This window comes from Pipra filicauda, unplaced genomic scaffold (assembly GCF_003945595.2).
Source record: "Pipra filicauda isolate LSUMZ 115617 unplaced genomic scaffold, ASM394559v2 scaffold857_size89037_pilon, whole genome shotgun sequence".
NCBI classification, from domain to species: Eukaryota; Metazoa; Chordata; class Aves; order Passeriformes; family Pipridae; genus Pipra; species Pipra filicauda.
In genome coordinates, this window is record NW_024105039.1 from 1 (window position 1) to 17,500 (window position 17,500).

The 17,500-nt window shown below is 55.4% G+C and overlaps 1 protein-coding gene across 2 annotated transcripts in view; it reads right to left on the reverse strand.

The window, feature by feature from the left end:
* Positions 1 to 448: 448 nt before the first annotated feature.
* Positions 449 to 17,500, reverse strand: part of GATAD2A (GATA zinc finger domain containing 2A) — a 45,459-nt gene continuing 28,407 nt past the window's right edge. The window contains exons 3-9 of one of the 2 annotated variants that reach the window (XM_039390661.1): positions 12,760 to 13,031; positions 7,016 to 7,145; positions 6,057 to 6,188; positions 4,569 to 4,655; positions 2,979 to 3,110; positions 1,951 to 2,118; positions 449 to 849 (exon numbers count right to left, since the gene is read on the reverse strand). In XM_039390661.1, coding sequence (XP_039246595.1) covers positions 469 to 849; positions 1,951 to 2,118; positions 2,979 to 3,110; positions 4,569 to 4,655; positions 6,057 to 6,188; positions 7,016 to 7,145; positions 12,760 to 13,022 — 1,293 coding nt within the window. In that variant the 5' untranslated portion in view covers positions 13,023 to 13,031 and the 3' untranslated portion in view covers positions 449 to 468. The remainder of the gene's footprint in view (positions 850 to 1,950; positions 2,119 to 2,978; positions 3,111 to 4,568; positions 4,656 to 6,056; positions 6,189 to 7,015; positions 7,146 to 12,759; positions 13,032 to 17,500) is intronic. The other variant, XM_039390662.1, reaches the window with a different exon arrangement.

The window sequence follows — 17,500 nt, forward strand, 5'->3', positions numbered from 1 at the left end:
CACTGAGACATGGGATTGACACCCTACAGTCCTTGGGGACACGGCAGGGTGGCACTGAGACACAGGGATTGACACCCCAACACAGCAGGGTGGCACTGAGACACAGGGATTGACACCCCAACACAGCAGGGTGGCACTGAGACACGGGGAACTGACACTCCAGTACAGGCACAGGGCACTGAAAACCGGGAACTCAACCCTCCAACCCACAGGGAATAACCACCGGTCACCAAAATCCGGGAAATCAACCCTCCAGCCCCTGGGGAGCAAACACCTGGCACAGAAAACTGGGAAATCAACCCTCCAACACAAGCACAGGGCACTGAAAACCGGGAACTCAACCCTCCAAGCCCTTGGGAACACAACTCCAAACCCCAGTTTGAGAGCACCCGAAGGAAGCCAACCCTTCCCTTGGGGCTGACAGTCACCCCAGGAAGTGACCCCCACGTTCCACAGGAACGTGTCAACTCAACCCTGCACCCCCTGCAGCTCATCCCTGCCCGACACCGAGCCCGGATCCGGGTGGGAACGCTCCTCTCCCGCCCCCCGGGGAGCATTCCCAGCTCCCTCACCTTGTGTCTCCAGCAGGTTCTGCACGACCTCCTCCAGCCCCACCAGGTAGATGAACTCGTTGTTGGCGGCGCTGGGCAGGAAGTTCATCTCCGGGGCGGGAGGTTTGGGAGGGGGGATCTCCAGCAGGGTCTTCTCCAGCTGCTTCCTGAGGGCCAGCTTGGCCGCGGCCTGCCTGCTGGCCGGGGACTCGCCGGAGCCGCCCAGGGACGCGCCGGGAGCCGCGGAATTGGCCTGGGCCGAGCTCACCGCCGGGCCCTTGATGGAGGTGGGGGAGGCCTGGGGGGAGAAAAGAGGCCACAGCTCGGTCCCAAAATCCCAAAAAGGGGTTTCCACGCCGGGAAGAGGGGTGGGGGGTGACGGAAGTGGGACCAAAATCCGGCCTTTGAAGCCTCGGGGTGGTTTTTTTTTTTTTGGAGGTGACCCCGACGACGAGGTCACTGGAACCCCAGAGCTGAGACCACCCCGGGCACCAGGTCACGTAAAAACCCATAAAACTGCTAAAGGACAATTTCATATCAAACTTCCAAATATAAACAAGGGCCAGAATTCACTTTTCTGCCTTTATGTTTCCCTTCCCGACCCTCTGGAATGGGGGTTTTCCCTGTCACAGTGAGGAAGATGCTCCAAGGGCCGGAGCACCTCAAACCTTCCCAGGCAACATTCCGTGTTCCTCAAAGGAATGTTGGGGGTTTTTTTCTCTACTTTAGGTCAATTTAATATTTTGTTCTGGTGCTGGAGCAGCTCTTCCCATTGGGAATGAGCCAATGAGGTGATCCCAGGGTTGGAGACTGGGAGAGCTGGGGAAGAGAAGGCTCCAGGGAATCCTGAGAGCCCCTTCCAGGGCCTAAAGGGGCTCCAGGAGAGCTGGAGAGGGACTGGGGACAAGGGATGGAGGGACAGGACACAGGGAATGGCTTCCCAGTGCCAGAGGGCAGGGCTGGATGGGATACTGGGAAGGAATTCCTCCCTGGGAGGGTGGGGAGGGCTCTGATCCCCCTTCCTCCCTGGATCCAGAGCTGGGCAGGGAAACTCCAACAAACTTCACTTTTGCCACTCAACAGGTCAAAGATTCCCAATTTCTGGGAACAACTTTGTGCTCAGCATCCTTTGGGGGAGTGAGCGAGGGCCTGGAGGGACAGGACAAGCGGGAATGGCTTCCCAGTGCCAGAGGGCAGGGCTGGACGGGATACCGGGAAGGAATTCCTGGCTGGGAAGGCAGGGAAGGGGCTGGCACGGATTTCCCGGAGCAGCTGTGGAGAAGTGTCCAAGGGCAAGGCCGGAGCAACCCGGGGACAGCGGGAGGTGTCCCTGGCGGGATTCCCACCCGTTTCCGAGCCGAAGCATCCCGGGAATTGGGAGGGCAGGCTGGGGACTCACCTGCGGGATGTTGACGAGCAGGCTGGCGTTGGGCACGTTGGCCACGCGGATCAGGCCCTGCTGGATGATCCGCTGGCCCTGGATCTGCACGCTGGGCACCGACGCCCGCGGCGCCAGGAGCAGCGGGGGCGGCCCCGTGCTGGAGTGCTGCCGGATCGTGTGGATTTGCTGCGGGAGAGACGGGAATGGGATCAGCCTCCGGAGAGCAGGGACGGGGGGGAAGGAGGAGGGAGCCTGGGAGTGACGTCCCTTCCCCTCCCGGAATAAAAGCGGGGACGTGAGGAGGAGCTCGGGCACGAGGCCCAAAGAATCCCGAGTTTCCAAGTGGAACTCTTTCCCCAGGCTGGAGTTTTACACCTGTTTCGTTCTGAGGGCGTTAATCAGGGAAGTTGTTTCTCAGAATGTGGGGTTTTTCCCCCTCCTTCATCCTGGAAAACGTGACAGGAGGTGCTTGGACACGAGGCCACCAAATTATGGCCAAAAAATCCCGAGTTTCTGAGCAAAACTTCTTCCACAGCCTCATTATGGCCCAAAATTCCCAAGTTTCTGAGTCAAAGTCCTTCCACCACCTCATTATGGCCTAAAATTCCCGAGTTTCTGAGCAAAACTCTTTCCACAGCCTCATTATGGCCCAAAATTCCCGAGTTTCTGAGCAAAACTCCTTCCACCACCTCATTATGGCCCAAAATTCCCAAGTTTCCGAGTCAAAGTCCTTCCACCACCTCATTATGGTCCAAAATTCCCAAGTTTCCGAGTCAAAGTCCTTCCACCACCTCACTATGACCAAGAATTCCCAGGTTTCCCAGCCCAACTCCTTCCCCAGGGTGGAGTTTGGAGCCTGTTCCATTTCCAAGCCGTTAATCAGGGAAGTTATTCCTCAAAATGAGGAGTTTTTTTTTCCCCTCCTTAATCCCGTCACTGCAAACCAGTCGGATGAGGAGAGGAAAAGGTGGGATGGGAAGCTGCTGGGAAGGTGGGGAAGGGAGTTGCCCTGGATTAGGGAGTGAAGGATCAAGGCCAACACTCACCTGGGCCCCTCGGACCAGGGGGGGCATCACGATCTGCGTGTTCTGCTGAGTGCCCAGCTTGGAAGACGCCTGTTGCCCCCCCCTGACCAAGGGAGGAGGGATCACAGTGCCCGGTATCCGTGTGGAAGAGGTCTGGAAAAGAGGGAACAGTCACTCCTGGGCTGGAGGGAGGCAGTGGAAAAGCTGGAGGGCAGGAGGTGGCCAGGCTGGGTTTGGTGCACTGAGTGTCCAAAAAAAAACACAGAACCCCCCCAATGATGGGAAAAGGAGTGTTGGGAAGGGGGGAAATGGGGAATACAGACTGCTGGATTCAGGGAGAAGGTGGAGGAAGTGAGTGGATTGGGAAGGAGGAAAAAAAGGCAGGAAAATGGGAAAGCTTTAGGGGAAAAAAAAAAGTCACGGAAAGGAAAAGGAATCAGCCTAAAGGGGTTTCTGGGAATGTGCTGCCCGAGCTTTGCAACCCTCAGAATTCCTCCTGGTGCCGGGACAGGGACGTGGGGACACACCAGGGATGTTCCTGGGGACATCCAACACCCTCCAGGAGCTCCAACACTCCTCTCATCCCATTCTCGGGGCTTCCCATGGGTGCTGCTCCCCTCCTTTCCTCCTTCCCAAGCTGAGCATCCCCTGGGAACAAAGAGCAGGGAATCTCCTGCTTCCCTGAGCAGCTGGGAAGTTTTATCCCTTTCCAACTGAAGCCCAAATGTTCCTTCAGCCCCTTCCCACAGGAATCAGCACCTTTTCCATTCCAGCAGAAGCAGAGGGGGGTTAATGCACCCAAACACCCCAAATTAGGCAGAATAAGCTCAATTTTGGGATTTTTAGCTCCCAGGTCTCTGCTCTGTCCAAGTTTCCCTGGCTGAAGGTTTAACTCCTGGTCCAGTTCCTCTGGAAGTGCTGCCTGAATCCAAGGAAACAGCCTCAGGGAAGGGATTCCTCCAGCTGGCACAGTGCTCTGGTGTGGGAATGTCTCCCCCATTGAGAGCAAACCCCCCCCTTTCCCTGGGTCTGGAATTCCAGGGGATCTCCAGGTGAAGAGCTGCCTTTTCCCACGGGAAAACACTTGGAACTGAAGAAGTTTGGGAATTTGGTTCCAATCAAACACCCAGGAACGTTTGAAATCCAGCAGCAAAACGAGTCACTGGGTTGCAGGGGACGATGAAGGACAGATGCCAAGTGACTCCGCTTTTTCTTCCCCTTTCCCAAGGATTCCCAACATTTAATTCAGCCTGAACCAGGATCCTTCCAGCCCCTGTGTGCCATCCAGCCGGGAAGCCAAGAGGGAATCCCGGGATTCCCTCAGCTCTTCCAGCTCATCCCCCAGCTCAGCCTCTGGAGGCTGCCCCAGAATTCCATGGCATCCCTTCTCCCAAGGCATTGTCAGCAGAGTGGACTGGGATGAGCAGCTGGAAAACGAAGCTCGATGGGAATGGTTTCCACGTGAGACCTCCCATCCCACCACAAAGCTCGGAGTGGGGCCGGGGCAGTTTAAAGAGGGGACTCCCCCCTGGCTCCAGGGAATTCCGGGAATGTTCTCCCTGCCCTGTGCTCCGGGGCCCTCGTTCCTGGGAGCCTTCCCGCCCCACTGACCTGGAGGGAGGGTTTCCCAGCAGGAACACTCTGTGGTCCCCGCACCAAGGGCGGAGGGGTGACAGCACTCCCAGAGGAACCAGCGGGCTGGAAGAGGAAAAACCAGAGAGAAAAGCAGAGGAATAAGGGTGGAAGCAGGAATTACAGCAGGGAAAGGGGGGGAAGAGAGTTCATCCCCAAGAGCCTCGGCACGAGAATCCTCCAAGGCTCCGCCCGTGCCCCCCTCCCACAGCCCCTGCTCCTCCACACCAGGGGATTAGGGAAGGAGGGATGAGGTTGGAGCAGGAAAATCAGGGGTTTCTCCAGCAAGGGGAGCTCTGGCTCAGCTGGGCCAGCCCAGAGCCCACCTCAGCCCTCCCCACCCGCTCCCGCCGGGATCCAGCACCCGGCACAGGGGGAGCGAGCTCGGGAAGAAGCCTCTGGAAGTGAAGAAGTTCAGGATCTGTCTCCCCCTGCTCGGTCCAAACCCCCCCAGCTCCTGGCTCAGGGTTCAGGGCTGCAGGTCCCCGGCTCTGGTTCTAATCCCACCTCCTGAAGCACTTGGAATTCCGGGAGAAGGTGCCAATAACCCACCCAAAGCAGCGCCAGGAGCTGCCTCCCCACCCCCCTCCCACTCCCAAAATCCCCCCCTGCGGCAGCCCCAGGGAACGGGGTCGTTGCCATTGTTACAGGGAACTGGGATTCAGGCTCGGGAGCAGCGTGGGGGGTTCCCACCCCCTCACATCCCAAATTCCTCTGCTCCTCTCCTGCCACCTCCACCTCCAGCGGGGAGCAGCCCAGGAAAAAAAAGCTCTGCCAAAAAAAAAAAACCTCCAAACCCCACAGCCTTTTTCCTGGGATGGTTTGTGCTGCAAAGAGCTCCCCCAGCCCCCCGGGATGTGTGGGATGAGGAGAGGGAAGAGGAGGATGGGAAAAGGGAATCGGGGTGGGAAGGCTGAGCCTTTCCTGCCTGGATTGCTCTGGGGGATGTGCAGCTCAGAGTAGACTCACTTGGGGGAGACCTGGAATCCAGACCTGGGATCCAGACCTGGATCCAAACCTGGGATCCAAACCTGGGATCCAAACCTGGGATCCAGACCTGGGATCCAGACCTGGGATCCAAACCTGGGATCCAGACCTGGGATCCAGACCTGGGATCCAGACCTGGGATCCAAACCTGGGATCCAGACCTGGGATCCAGACCTGGGATCCAGACCTGGGATCTGCCACCAGCTCCCACAGCCTGGGGTTCAAACTCTGGAACTCCCTGTCACCTCCCAGGATCTCCTCGGAGCTATCCCAGCAATCCCTGCACGCCCCATCCCTGGGAGTGTCCAAGGCCAGGCTGGACAGGGCTTGGGAAGAGCTTTAAGGTCCCTTCCCAGCCAAAGCATTCCATGAGTAAGGACTGGAGTGTTTGTTCCATGTTCCACAGGGAATGGCAACTGCCCCAGTTACTGAACCCCCTCCCCTCCATTTCCAGAGGTGGGATAAGCAGGAAAATCCCACCTTCTGAGCCGTGGTCTCCTTCTGGATTTGACTTTGCCGTAACTTTTTCAACAAGACGAGTTTTGCCTCTTCCAACCGAAGCTCCTCCTTGAGCTGCTTGATCATCCTCTCCCGCTCCTCGGGGCTGCTCTTCTGCAGGGAAAGGATGGGAAACTGGGAGTGGGGAGAGGGAAAAGCCAGAGAACCACCCAGGTTCCACCAGGAACTCCCAGCACTGTCACTGTCACCTGTGTCTCAGTGGGGAGAGCTCAGAGAGGGAAATAAAACCCTAATATTTTAAATATTTGAGTATTTAAAAAACGTTTTCAGGGGCAAAAGAAGTGAAAAAGGCTAAAGGAAAGGGAAAGGATGGAAAACTGGGAGTGGGGAGAGGGAAAAGCCAGATAACCACCCAGGTTCCACTAAGTTCCACATTGTCACTGTCACCCGTGTCTCAGTGGGGAGAGAACTCAGAGAGGGAAATAAAACCCTAATACTTTAAATATTTGAGTATTTAAAAAATGTTTTCAGTGGTAAAAGAAGTGAAAAAGGCTAAAGGAAAGGGAAAGGATGGAAAACTGGGAGTGGGAAGAGGGAAAAGCCAGAGAACCACCCAGGTTCCACCAGGAACTCCCAGCATTGTCACTGTCACCCGTGTCTCAGTGGGGAGACAACTCAGAGAGGGAAATAAACCCCTAATATTTTAAATATTTGAGTATTTAAAAAACGTTTTCAGTGGCAAAAGAAGTGAAAAAGGCCAAAAAAGAGGTGCTGGATGAAAGCCTGTGCTGGGCCACACCGAGCGAGGCACTTCAAAAAGCCCCCTCTGAACTTTTAAAAAGCAGCCAAAACCCAGAGGCCGAGCTGGAACCAGGAGGCTTCAACCAGCGGCTCCAGGACTTCCCTGCCCGCGAATCCACCCCCGTGCCAAGGATGGGGATCCCAGGAGGAGCCAGGGGGGGTTCCCAGCCCGGCCTCACCATCAGGGCCTCGGTGCTGGTCTCCTTGAGGGCGATCTTGGTGAGCCCGTTCACGCGCGGGCTCGAGGGCTCGTTGTCCGACAGCACGATGACGTCCGGGGACGGGACCCTCCTCTCCCGCTTCGCCTCGCTGGGGACGGAGCAGAAACACAGGGAAGGGCCCCGTGAGACCCAGGGAAGCCCGAGTTTGGTGCTGCAGGGCTGGGTCGGCGACCGCCTCGTGCCAGGGGAGCAGCCTGGGAGAGGGGGGTGGGACAGTGGGGTGGGAGAGTGGGGTGGGAGAGTGGGGTGGGACAGTGGGGTGGGAGAATGGGGTGGGACAGTGGGGTGGGAGAGTGGGGTGGCCCTGCCCTGCTCCTCGAGGTCCTGCCAACCCAACCCACCCCACGAGTCCCTGACTGACCCCAAATCCTGAATGAACCTGAGGGAAGAAGCTCAATTCCCCTTTTCCCTGTGGACACCCCGAGGTGACGGGTGCAGCCACAGCACGGAGCCATCCCTGGAATGCTTTGGGTTGGAAGGACCTTAAAATGCTCCAGTGCCACCCCCTGCCACGTCCCCAGAGAAAAAGGGGAATTCCTTCCCAACAGGAGCTTTTCCATCACCCCCCCCTTGGAGGACACAGAGGTTTTCCAGGGCTCTGCTCGCACATCCCACCCCAAATCCAGGGATAACTCGCTGCTTCTCCTTAACTGCTGAAAGGCAAAACCACATCCCCAGTTCTCCTCCTCCTTCCCCAGTCCAAGTATTTGTGATTTATGGCTTTTCCCACCCGAGTTCCTGAATCTGAAGGAGATCCCACACTGACCATCCACACTTATTCACTTCGCCCAAATTTAAGCCCTTTTTTTTGGCATTATTTTCCTTCTGTATCAACACTCCTGAATTATTTCCCACTTGGAACACGGGAATCCCGTGACAGCCTCAACACAGATGGACACATCCATCAGAAATCCATCAAATCCTGGCTGTGTCCCAGGGATTTAACTCCTTTATTTGGCTGTGTCTGAGTGATGGTTCCACCTTCCACCCCAATTCCTGACAATAAATCACCTGCTGGCTCCATTCCCTGCAATTATCCCAGGAGAACTGGTTGGATCACCTCTGGATCACCGGGATTTGGGATTTCAAGCCGGGAATAACATTCCAGAGCGAGGTTTGGAGCACAGGGGGTCGGGAAGGGGAGACCCAGGTTTCCTGTGCCACCCAGGGGATGACAGTGCTGGGCCCCCACGGCAGGAATTTTAGGGGTGGGAAAGTGGGAAAAGAACTAAGGAATAAGTAAGGGAATGTCCTCTAGAGGGCACAGCGAGCCCGGGAACTCCAGGCATCCAAACTCCGAGGGGTTTTCAAATTTCAGCGGCTCAGGTGAAGGATTCCCAGCTTTCTCCCGGATCTGAACGGGCTCAGGCTGTTCTTAGACGGGATGTAACTGGGCTGGGACAAGGCCTGACTGGCTGGAGAGCTGGGAATGCGCTGGGAATGTGCTGGGAATGCACTGGGAAGAGGCAGCTGAGCCCTTTCCAGTGACAGATGGAGCAGCTCCGGGATAAGGACTGAGCCCTGCCTGGGGAAGGAAGGAGTGATTCCCACCTGGAAAAAGACTGAACCCACCCGGGGAAGGGAGGACCAAATCCCCCCTGGGACAGAATTCCCCCTGGAGCAGGACCCAGCCCCACCTGGAGCCAGGCACCGGCCGCTCCTCCTCCAACTTCCATCTTAAATCCCTCATGGAAAGCAGGGACAAGTTAAAGTTCCTTAAAAACTCCGGGAACCCCCCGGGCAGGGGGATCCGAGCGGCACCCGGGATGAACCAGCCCTTTCCTGGAACCCAACCCTTCCCTTCCCTTCCCTTCCCTTCCCTTCCCTTCCCTTCCCTTCCCGGCCGCTCCGGCAGCTCCACCCTCGAGCCGGGGAGGGAAGCAGGGGAGGGAAGCAGGGGAGGGAAGCAGGGGAGGGAAGCAGGGAAGGGATCCAAGGGAAGGGATCCAAGGGAAAGGATCCAAGGGAAGGGATCCAGCAGGAGGGTTCCACTCGGCTCCGGGTGACAACTCGGGGCCACCCTTGTCCCGTTCCCAGGGAGGATCCCGGGAGGATCCGGGGTCGGGAGGATCCCGGCGGGACCCGGAGCCGGCGGATCCCGAGGGTGGCACCGGGGCCACCCCAGGGTCACGTGGGGCCGTGGCTGTGACGTGCTCGTGGCCAAATCCATGGCAACGGGCCGGGCTGCCCGGCCTTCATTTTGTCAGCTCCGGGAGCTCCGGGAGCAGGTGCCTCCGGAGAAAATGGAGCGGCCGGAACCGGGAGCACCGGGAGCGCCCGGAGCAGGGCCAGGAAACCGGGAACGGGCGGCTGGAGAAGGGAAAAGGAGCCCCAGGAGAGGCGTGGAGTCTCCGGGCAGGAAGATGCCATCCAGCCTTTCCCGGGATACCACGGCAATTCCAGGGAAAAAACAACAAAACCCAACCCAAAAAGCTCCTTTCCCGTGGGGGACAGGGAATGCTTGGTTGTTGATCCAAAGGGAAGAAGAAGGGGCTGAATCCAGCCCTGGAGGTTTGATTCCACTTGGGAAGAGGAAGGAACTCAAGTTTTGCCCTGAAGATTAATTCAATTTTCGTGTCCGGTTAAATTTTCCTGTTGGATTTAATTTTTGTGTGGAAGGTGAATCCAATTTTTGCCTTCAGCACAAATCAGATTTTTTTCCCCTCAAGAGGAAGATGCATCCAAACCTCTCCATCCCAAACCCGCCTCGAGCCGGACTCGACTTTTCCCAGCGGGAAAAGTTCTTTCAAGGAACTTCCCAGGAAGGCGAAGTTTAAACTGGACACTTGGAAAAGTGCGTGTGGGGAATAAAAAAAGGGACACTGAGGAATCCCTGGCTCGGGGGATTCTCCCTGATGCACAGAAGAGCTCCTGGGAGGAAGGAACATCCCAACATTCCCAGCCTGGAGCTTCATCTGCATCCACAAATATGCAGCAGTTTTGCCTCAGTCCATTCAAGCCCTCGTGTTGTCTCATCCAAAAATACTTGGCAGGGAAGGAAGACAAACAAGGAGAGCAAAAACAAGGCACTGGGGAATTTTTTTCTTCCCCCCCCCCCCTCCTGGAGGTGTTTTATCTCCGGGAATCAAAGGATTGTGATGGGGGCGGGAAAAGGAGGAGAAGGGACCAGAACAGGAGCTTAAAATCCACTTGGGTTGGAATAAAATGTTAAATTCCCCCCAAGGAATCGGTTTTGCAACGAGATCCTTCAGGACAGCACGTGGCTGGAGGCACAGGCACGCTGGGAGGGGAGGAAAATCCCTAATTCCAGGGTTTCCAAGGGAAAAGAGGAGCCCACCGGTCCCAGTAAGTTCCAGTACCAGGAAGAGCTGGGCCAGCCAAGCCCAGGGACCAACAACACCTCCCAGTCCCACTCAGGTCCAGTCACTCTTTTAACTTTCAAATGGGATTTGACCAGATTAAACAAAACAAACAAAAAAACAAACAACCCCCAAACCGACCTCGAATCCTTCAGAACACGAAAATTCCGCGTCCAAACCCGGAGGGGGAAACCCAGGGCACAGACTGGGCCCCAACCGACCCCAAAATCCACAGGAATAATTCGTGGGCTGGTTTGGATCGAGGCGCTGCCTTGACACACGTCAAGGGAATTCCAGGATTAACCCACCAATCCCAGAAAACGGGGAAAACACGGGAACAACGCCAAGATGTCCAAGTGCCTGGAAGTTTCCCAGGGCACACGTTGATCCCAGCACTGGGACAGGACACAGGGAGGACGGGATGGAGGGAGGGATGGGTGGGAGCCAACCCTTGAATTTGTGCTTTGTTATCACTCCCTGGTAAATCCCGTTTTCCCTCCCTCCCAGTTTTCCCTGGATCACTCCAAAGCCTCACTCTGCAGAATTCCTGGAGTGAAGCACCTGTTTTAGGGTTCCTTGTTTGGAGAATCCCTGTGAATTTTGAGGATTTAGGAGAGCCCAACACAGGAGCACCTCCCCTGGGAACACCTCCCACTTCCCTCAGGAGCAAAGTTTTCCAAGAATTGGGATAACTGGGCTCTGGAAGGATCCTGATGCTTTTGCTCCAGAGGACAATTTGTCCTCCTGGAGCTGCCCAAGACCCAGCAGTGTCCAGAGGGATCCCCGTGGGCTCTGCCCAGGAATCTCTGCTCACAACCAGCTCAGTTTTTACGGCTCAGGGGAGAGTTTTGGGGGGGGAGGAAAAAAAAAAAACCCTGGAAAACGGCCAGGAGGTGTTTGTTGTGTGGAGGAAGGAGCTGCACCTGGAGCACAACAACCCCAACACAATCCAGGGGAAAACTCCAGCCTGAGGTGGAAAGGCTGCTGCTCAACACAGGGAAAAGGTGGGAAACTGGGATTGAAGGGGAAGGAGCAGAGGGAAGGGGAAGGACGAGACACGGACCGAGCCAGGAGTGAGAAATGTTCTCGTGGGTGAAGTCAGGGAATGCACAGGCAGAGGGAGTTTTGGGGCATTGCTCTGCCTGCCACGTCCTTCTCCAGGGGGAGCAGGCTCTCCTTCCCCCCCATCCCTTCTTTCTCCAGAGGGTTTGGGATAACCGGCAGCAGCTCCCGAGAGCAGCAGGAGCAAGGCTTTGGTTTGGCCTCGTGTGACCCCTCAGCAGAGCCTTCCAGAGCCTCCTCCCAGCACCTGGGGCTTCCCTCTGCCCCCCCTGGCACAGCAACCCCGCCCAAACCAGGCCCTGGCTTTGAATTTCACTTGGAGGTTTAAGAAAAAAAACACCCAAACCCAAAAATTTAAAAAACCCCAACGAAACCGTTTTTCCAGTCGAAGGCTCGTTTGTCCTTCGGGATCCCGAAACCCCCGACTGCAGAGCCTGCCCTGCCCCTTCAGCCACGCTGGGATCACGGCTGGGCCACCTTTTCCAAGGAAAAGATGATGTTTTCAGTGCTTTTAGCACTGAAGGAGGTTGAGGAGCCTCCGGAGCACAGATCCCCAGGCACTGAGGGGGCGGGAGCAGGGCAGGGACTGGGAGCAGCAACTTCCACCAGGTGTCAAAATCCAGGCACCTCCAGGAGGCTTTTCCAGCACAGCACCCACAGCATTCCCAGGGCCAAGTCCCACCAACTTCCAACCCAACGAGTCCCGTTTTGACACCCACTCAGGAAGGATCCCACTGCAAAATTCCAGCTTCTCTGCTTGGTACAATTACATCCCGTTGTTTTCCCAGATCAATCCCAAACACCCAAACCCCTCTTCCACACCCGAACCTCCACCAGGAGCTCAAAGCAAACCCTTTCCAAGGCCAGGCTGGAGCATCCTGGGACAGTGGGAGGTGTCCCTGCCCCTGGCAGGGGGTGGAATGGGATGAGCTTCGAGGTCCTTCCCACCCAAACCATTCCAGGATCCTCTTTAGGACCTGTGAGCTCATTTAAACCCACATTCCTCTCCTCAGCTGCCAAAGGAAAGCCAGGAAGGAGCTGCTGGATCTCAGGAGAAGATCCAGAGCTGCACATCCACGTCCTTGCTTTAATTCCCTTCAACTCCTTCCTGGTGCCCCCGACCCCATCCCAGTGCCCATGGCAGGGGGAGGGATGGGATGAGCTTCCAGCTCCCTTCCAACCCGAAGCACTGCAGCATTCCAGGGCCTTCTCTGGTGTCCAGGGACAGCAGGGAGCACCTTTTGGAGGTGCTCATGCCCCCAGGGAGGTGGGGACTCACCTTTTGGAGGTGCTTATGCCCCCAGGGAGGTGGGGACTCACCTTTTGGAGGTGCTCATGTCCACGGGCTCGTCCCCCGTCTGAACCTCCACCTTGATGGTCGCCTTCACCTCTCCAGCCTTTAACAGTCCCTGCACTTTGCCAGCTCCGGGCTCTGCCTTGATTTTCATGTCTCCCTCAGAGTTCAGCTCCGTCCCCAAGAGTCCTTTCTCCATTTTGAGTTTCTTACTGTCCACATCGTTGGGGGTCACGTCCCGCTCCAAGGCTCGTTTCTGACTCCGAGTCCTGCATGTTTCCTCTGTCATTGTGAGCTCCTGCCGGGGAGGGGGACACAGAGGAGTTAAAAAAACAAAAAAAACCCCCAAACCCCAACCTGGACAAAACACCTTCATTTCAAAACAGGGCAAAGTGCAGCAGTTGCTGCAGAAGAAGCTCGGGGAGAGCAATAAAAGCACTGCCAGGTGTCTCCCGGATCCAGCCCCGGCATCGCTCACACTCCTCATGGTCGGCAAAAACAGGCAGAGGAGCCAAAACAAGAACACCCCCAAACCTCCCTGAGCACCCCCAAACCTCCCTGAGCATTGACTGAATCACCCAGGAGAAAACCTCCACGCCAGGAGAACATGCCAGCCCTCCTGCAGAGCCTGGCTGTGCCCCGGGAGGCAGCAGGAAGGGCCGGATGTGTCTGGATGTGTTTGCCTGTCACACAAATCGGTGCAATCACAAAATTCCTCATTAGGATCTCCCTGGGATGGGGCTGCCCTGCCTTCCCCAGGCTGGGAATTCCAGGAATCAGAGCCCCCCATTCCATGGGGGGGGATAAGGGACCATCACAGCCTGGGGGAGAGGAGAGGAGAGCCCGGAGTTGTGACCACACTCAACTTGGGACCTGCTGCCCTGCTGGGGGGGAGCCAGGCCAGGCTTTAGGGCCAGGCTGGGCTTTAGGGGGAGGCTGGGCTTTAGGGGGAGCCAGGCCAGGCTTTAGGGGTAGGCTGGGCTTTAGGGGTAGGCTGGGCTCAGGGGGAGCCAGTCCAGGCTTTAGGGCCAGGCCAGGCTTTAGGGGCAGGATGAGCTCAGGGGGAGCCAGGCTGGGCTTTAGGGGGAGCCAGGCCAGGCTTTAGGGGTAGGTTGGGCTTTAGGGGCAGGATGAGCTCAGAGGGAGCCAGGCTGGGCTTTAGGGCCAGGCTTTAGGGGCAGGCTGGGCTTTATGGGCAAGATGAGCTCAGGGGGAGCCAGGCTGGGCTTTAGGGCCAGGCTTTAGGGGCAGGCTGGGCTTTAGGGGCAGGCTGGGCTGAGGGGGAGCCAGGCTGGGCTTTAGGGCCAGGCTTTAGGGGCAGGCTGGGCTTTAGGGCCAAGCTTTAGGGGCAGGCTGGGCTTTAGGGCCAGGCTTTAGGGCCAGGCTTTAGGGGCAGGCTGGGCTTTAGGGCCAGGCTTTAGGGCCAGGTTGGGCTCAGGGGGAGTCAGGCTGGGCTTTAGGGGCAGGCTGGGCTGAGGGGGAGCCAGGCTGGGCTTTAGGGCCAGGCTTTAGGGCCAGGCTTTAGGGCCAGGCTTTAGGGCCAGGCTTTAGGGGCAGGCTTTAGGGGCAGGCTTTAGGGCCAGGCTTTAGGGGCAGGCTGGGCTCAGGGCCAGGCAGGTTTAACCCCTGGGCTGCCGGGGCAGGGCAGGGCAGCCCCCGGGTACCTGCGGGCACAGCCCCGGGCGCGGAGCTGAGTCAGGCTGGGATCCCGTGACATCCCCCGGCTCCACATGACCCTTCCCAGGATGCAGCCTGAGAGACAAAGCACTTTCCAGAAACCAGTCTGAGCCGGCAGCACGCTCAGCTCACCCCGGGCACCCTGCCCTTCCTCCTCCTCCTCCTCCTCCTCCTCCTCCTCCAGCACCCACACTGCCCCCCGCGCTGGGATGAGCCCCCCAGCCCGGACTCTTAACTAATTAATGGCACTAATTCAGTTATTTGCACTGCCCTTCCCCTCTTCTAAAGAGATTTTATCCTTCTCTTTTAAAGAGGTTTTACCCCTCTCTATTTTAAAGACATTTCACCCCTATTTTAGAGATTTTACTCCTCTCTTTTAAAGATATTTTACCCCATTTTAGAGATTTTACTCCTCTCTTTTAAAGACATTTTACCCCTATTTTAAAGAGATTTTACTCCTCTCTTTTAAAGACATTTTACCCCTATTTTAAAGAGATTTTACTCCTCTCTTTTAAAGACATTTCACCCCTATTTTAAAGAGATTCTACTCTATTTTAAAGACATTTTACCCCTATTTTAGAGATTTTACTCCTCTCTCTTTTAAAGACATTTTACCTCTCTTTCAAAGAGATTTTACCCCTCTCTATTTTAAAGAGATTTTACCCCTCTCTATTTTAAAGAGATTTTACCCCTCTCTATTTTAAAGAGATCTTATCCCTCTCTTTTTTTAAAGAGATTTTTTTTTTTTTGAGAGATTTGGCTCTGCCAACTGGGGTGGGATGAGACAAACCCCCCCCTCCCTTAACTTTTAACTAATTAATGGCATTAATTTAGTTATTTTCACTGTCCTTCCCCTCTTTTAAAGAGATTTTATCCTTCTCTTTTAAAGACATTTTACCCTTCTCTTTTAAAGACATTTTTCACCTATTTTAAAGAGATTTTATCCTTCTCTTTTAAAGACATTTTATCCCTATTTATCTCTCACTTTTAAAGAGATTTTACCCCTCCCTTTAAAGACATTTCACCCCTCTTTCAAAGAGATTTTATCTCTCTCTTTTAAAGATATTTTGCCACTCCTCTTTTTTAAAAAAGATTTTTTCCCCTCTCTTTTAAAGAGATTTTTTCCCCCCTCCCTCTTAAGAGATTTCTTTTTCCCCCACAGTCTTTTTAAAAAGGTTTGTTCCCTCTCTTTTTAAAGGGATTTTTTCCCCCCCTCTCCTCTTTTTTTTCCAGGCTCTGCCAGCCGGGGTGGGATGAGACAACCCCCCCACCCTTAAATTTTTAACTAATTAATGTCATTAATTTATTTATTTTCGGCGTCCTTCCCCTCTTTCAAAGAGATTTTCCCCCCTCTTTTAAACACATTTTTTCTCTCTCTCAAAGAGAATTCCCCCTCTCTTTTAAAGAGATTTTTTTCCCCCCTCTCTCCCCCTTTTAAAAGGGATTTCCCGGCACACAACAGTTCCCCAAAGTGTTGGAAATGTTTGGAGCAGCCCGAGATTAACATAATTAACATAATTACGCAACATAATTAACCCCAGAGCCCCCCCCCCTTTAACTGAGTCCCGTGTCAGGGTGGGAAATTCCTGCTGGGAGGGGGGAAAACCCCAGGAAGTGACCCCAGAAAGTTCCTCTGCACTGGCTGGGGTTAAATATATCAATATATGAATATATAAATATATCAATATATAAATATATCAATATATCAATATGTCAATATATAAATATATCAGTAGATAAATATATCAATATATTTAATGTTATTTGCAAGGGCTCCCCCAGGCTCGTGTGCAGTGACCCCACAGGAGCTGGTGAGGACAGAGAACACCAAATAATGGCCCAAAAGGGGTTTGTCAGCCCGGGGGGTGGAATTTGGGGGTTTGGGACGTGGCTGAACAGCCCCAGCCCGGGTAGAGGGAGGGAGAACGATCTTTCCCGGGGAGGCAACGCCTTCCCTTGCCATGACCCAAACCTTGGCCACTGTTCCCAAAACCCCCTGGCCATCGATCCCCCCAAACCCAAAACCCCTCCCACTTGATTCCCAAACCCCCCGCCTACTGATCCCAAACCTCCTGCCACTGATCCCCAACTCCTCCCACTGATCCCAAACTCCTCCCACTGATCACAAACCCCCCTGCCACTGATTCCAAATCCCCGCCTTTACTGATTTCAAACCCCCTGCTGCTTTCAACTGATCCCCAAAACCCACTCCCATCCTATCCAAACCCCTGCAACTGATCCCAAACCCCCTCCCATCGATCCCAAACCCTCCTGCCCATTGATTCCCAAACCCCCTTCCCATTGTCCCAAACCCCCTCCTACTGATCCCAAACCCCTGCCACTGATCCCAAACCCCCTCCCATCGATCCCAAACCTCCTCCTACTGATCCCAAACCTCCTGCCACTGATCCCAAACCCCCTCTCACTGATCCCAAACCCCCTGCCACTGATCCCAAACCCCGTGTCACTGATTCCAAACCCCCTCCCATCGATTCCAAACCCCCTCCCATCGATCCCAAACCCCCTCTCACCCATTCCACAACTCCCTCTCCACCTCTTCCAAATTTTCCAAGACCCTTCCACCTCTTCCACACCCCCACTTTTCCAAACTCCCTCCCCAGCTCTTCCAAACCCCCTCCACCTTTTCCAATCCCTCATCCACCTCTTCCAAAACTCCCTCTCCACCTCTTCCATAACCCACCTTTTCCAAACTCCCCCCACCTCTTCCAAAACCCTTTTCCAACCTGCCTCCACCTCTTCCAACCCTCTCCAACCTCTCCCATCCACCTCTTCCAACCTCCATCCACCCCTCCCAACTCCCCCCTCCAACCATTCCAACCCCCCTCCACCTTTTCCAACCCCTTCCAAACCTGTTCCAACCTTCCCATCCACCTCTTCCAAACCCCTCTCCCACCCTTTCCAACCCCTTCCAAACCTGTTCCAACCTTCTCATCCACCTTTTCCAACCCCCTCTCCCACCTCTTCCACCCCCCCTCAGCCTCACAGCCCTCAGGGAGCAGCTTTTCCCTGGAATTCAGGCGTCCCTGCTGCCGGCACAGCACCCTGACAACTGCATCCCCCCCGGAGTGT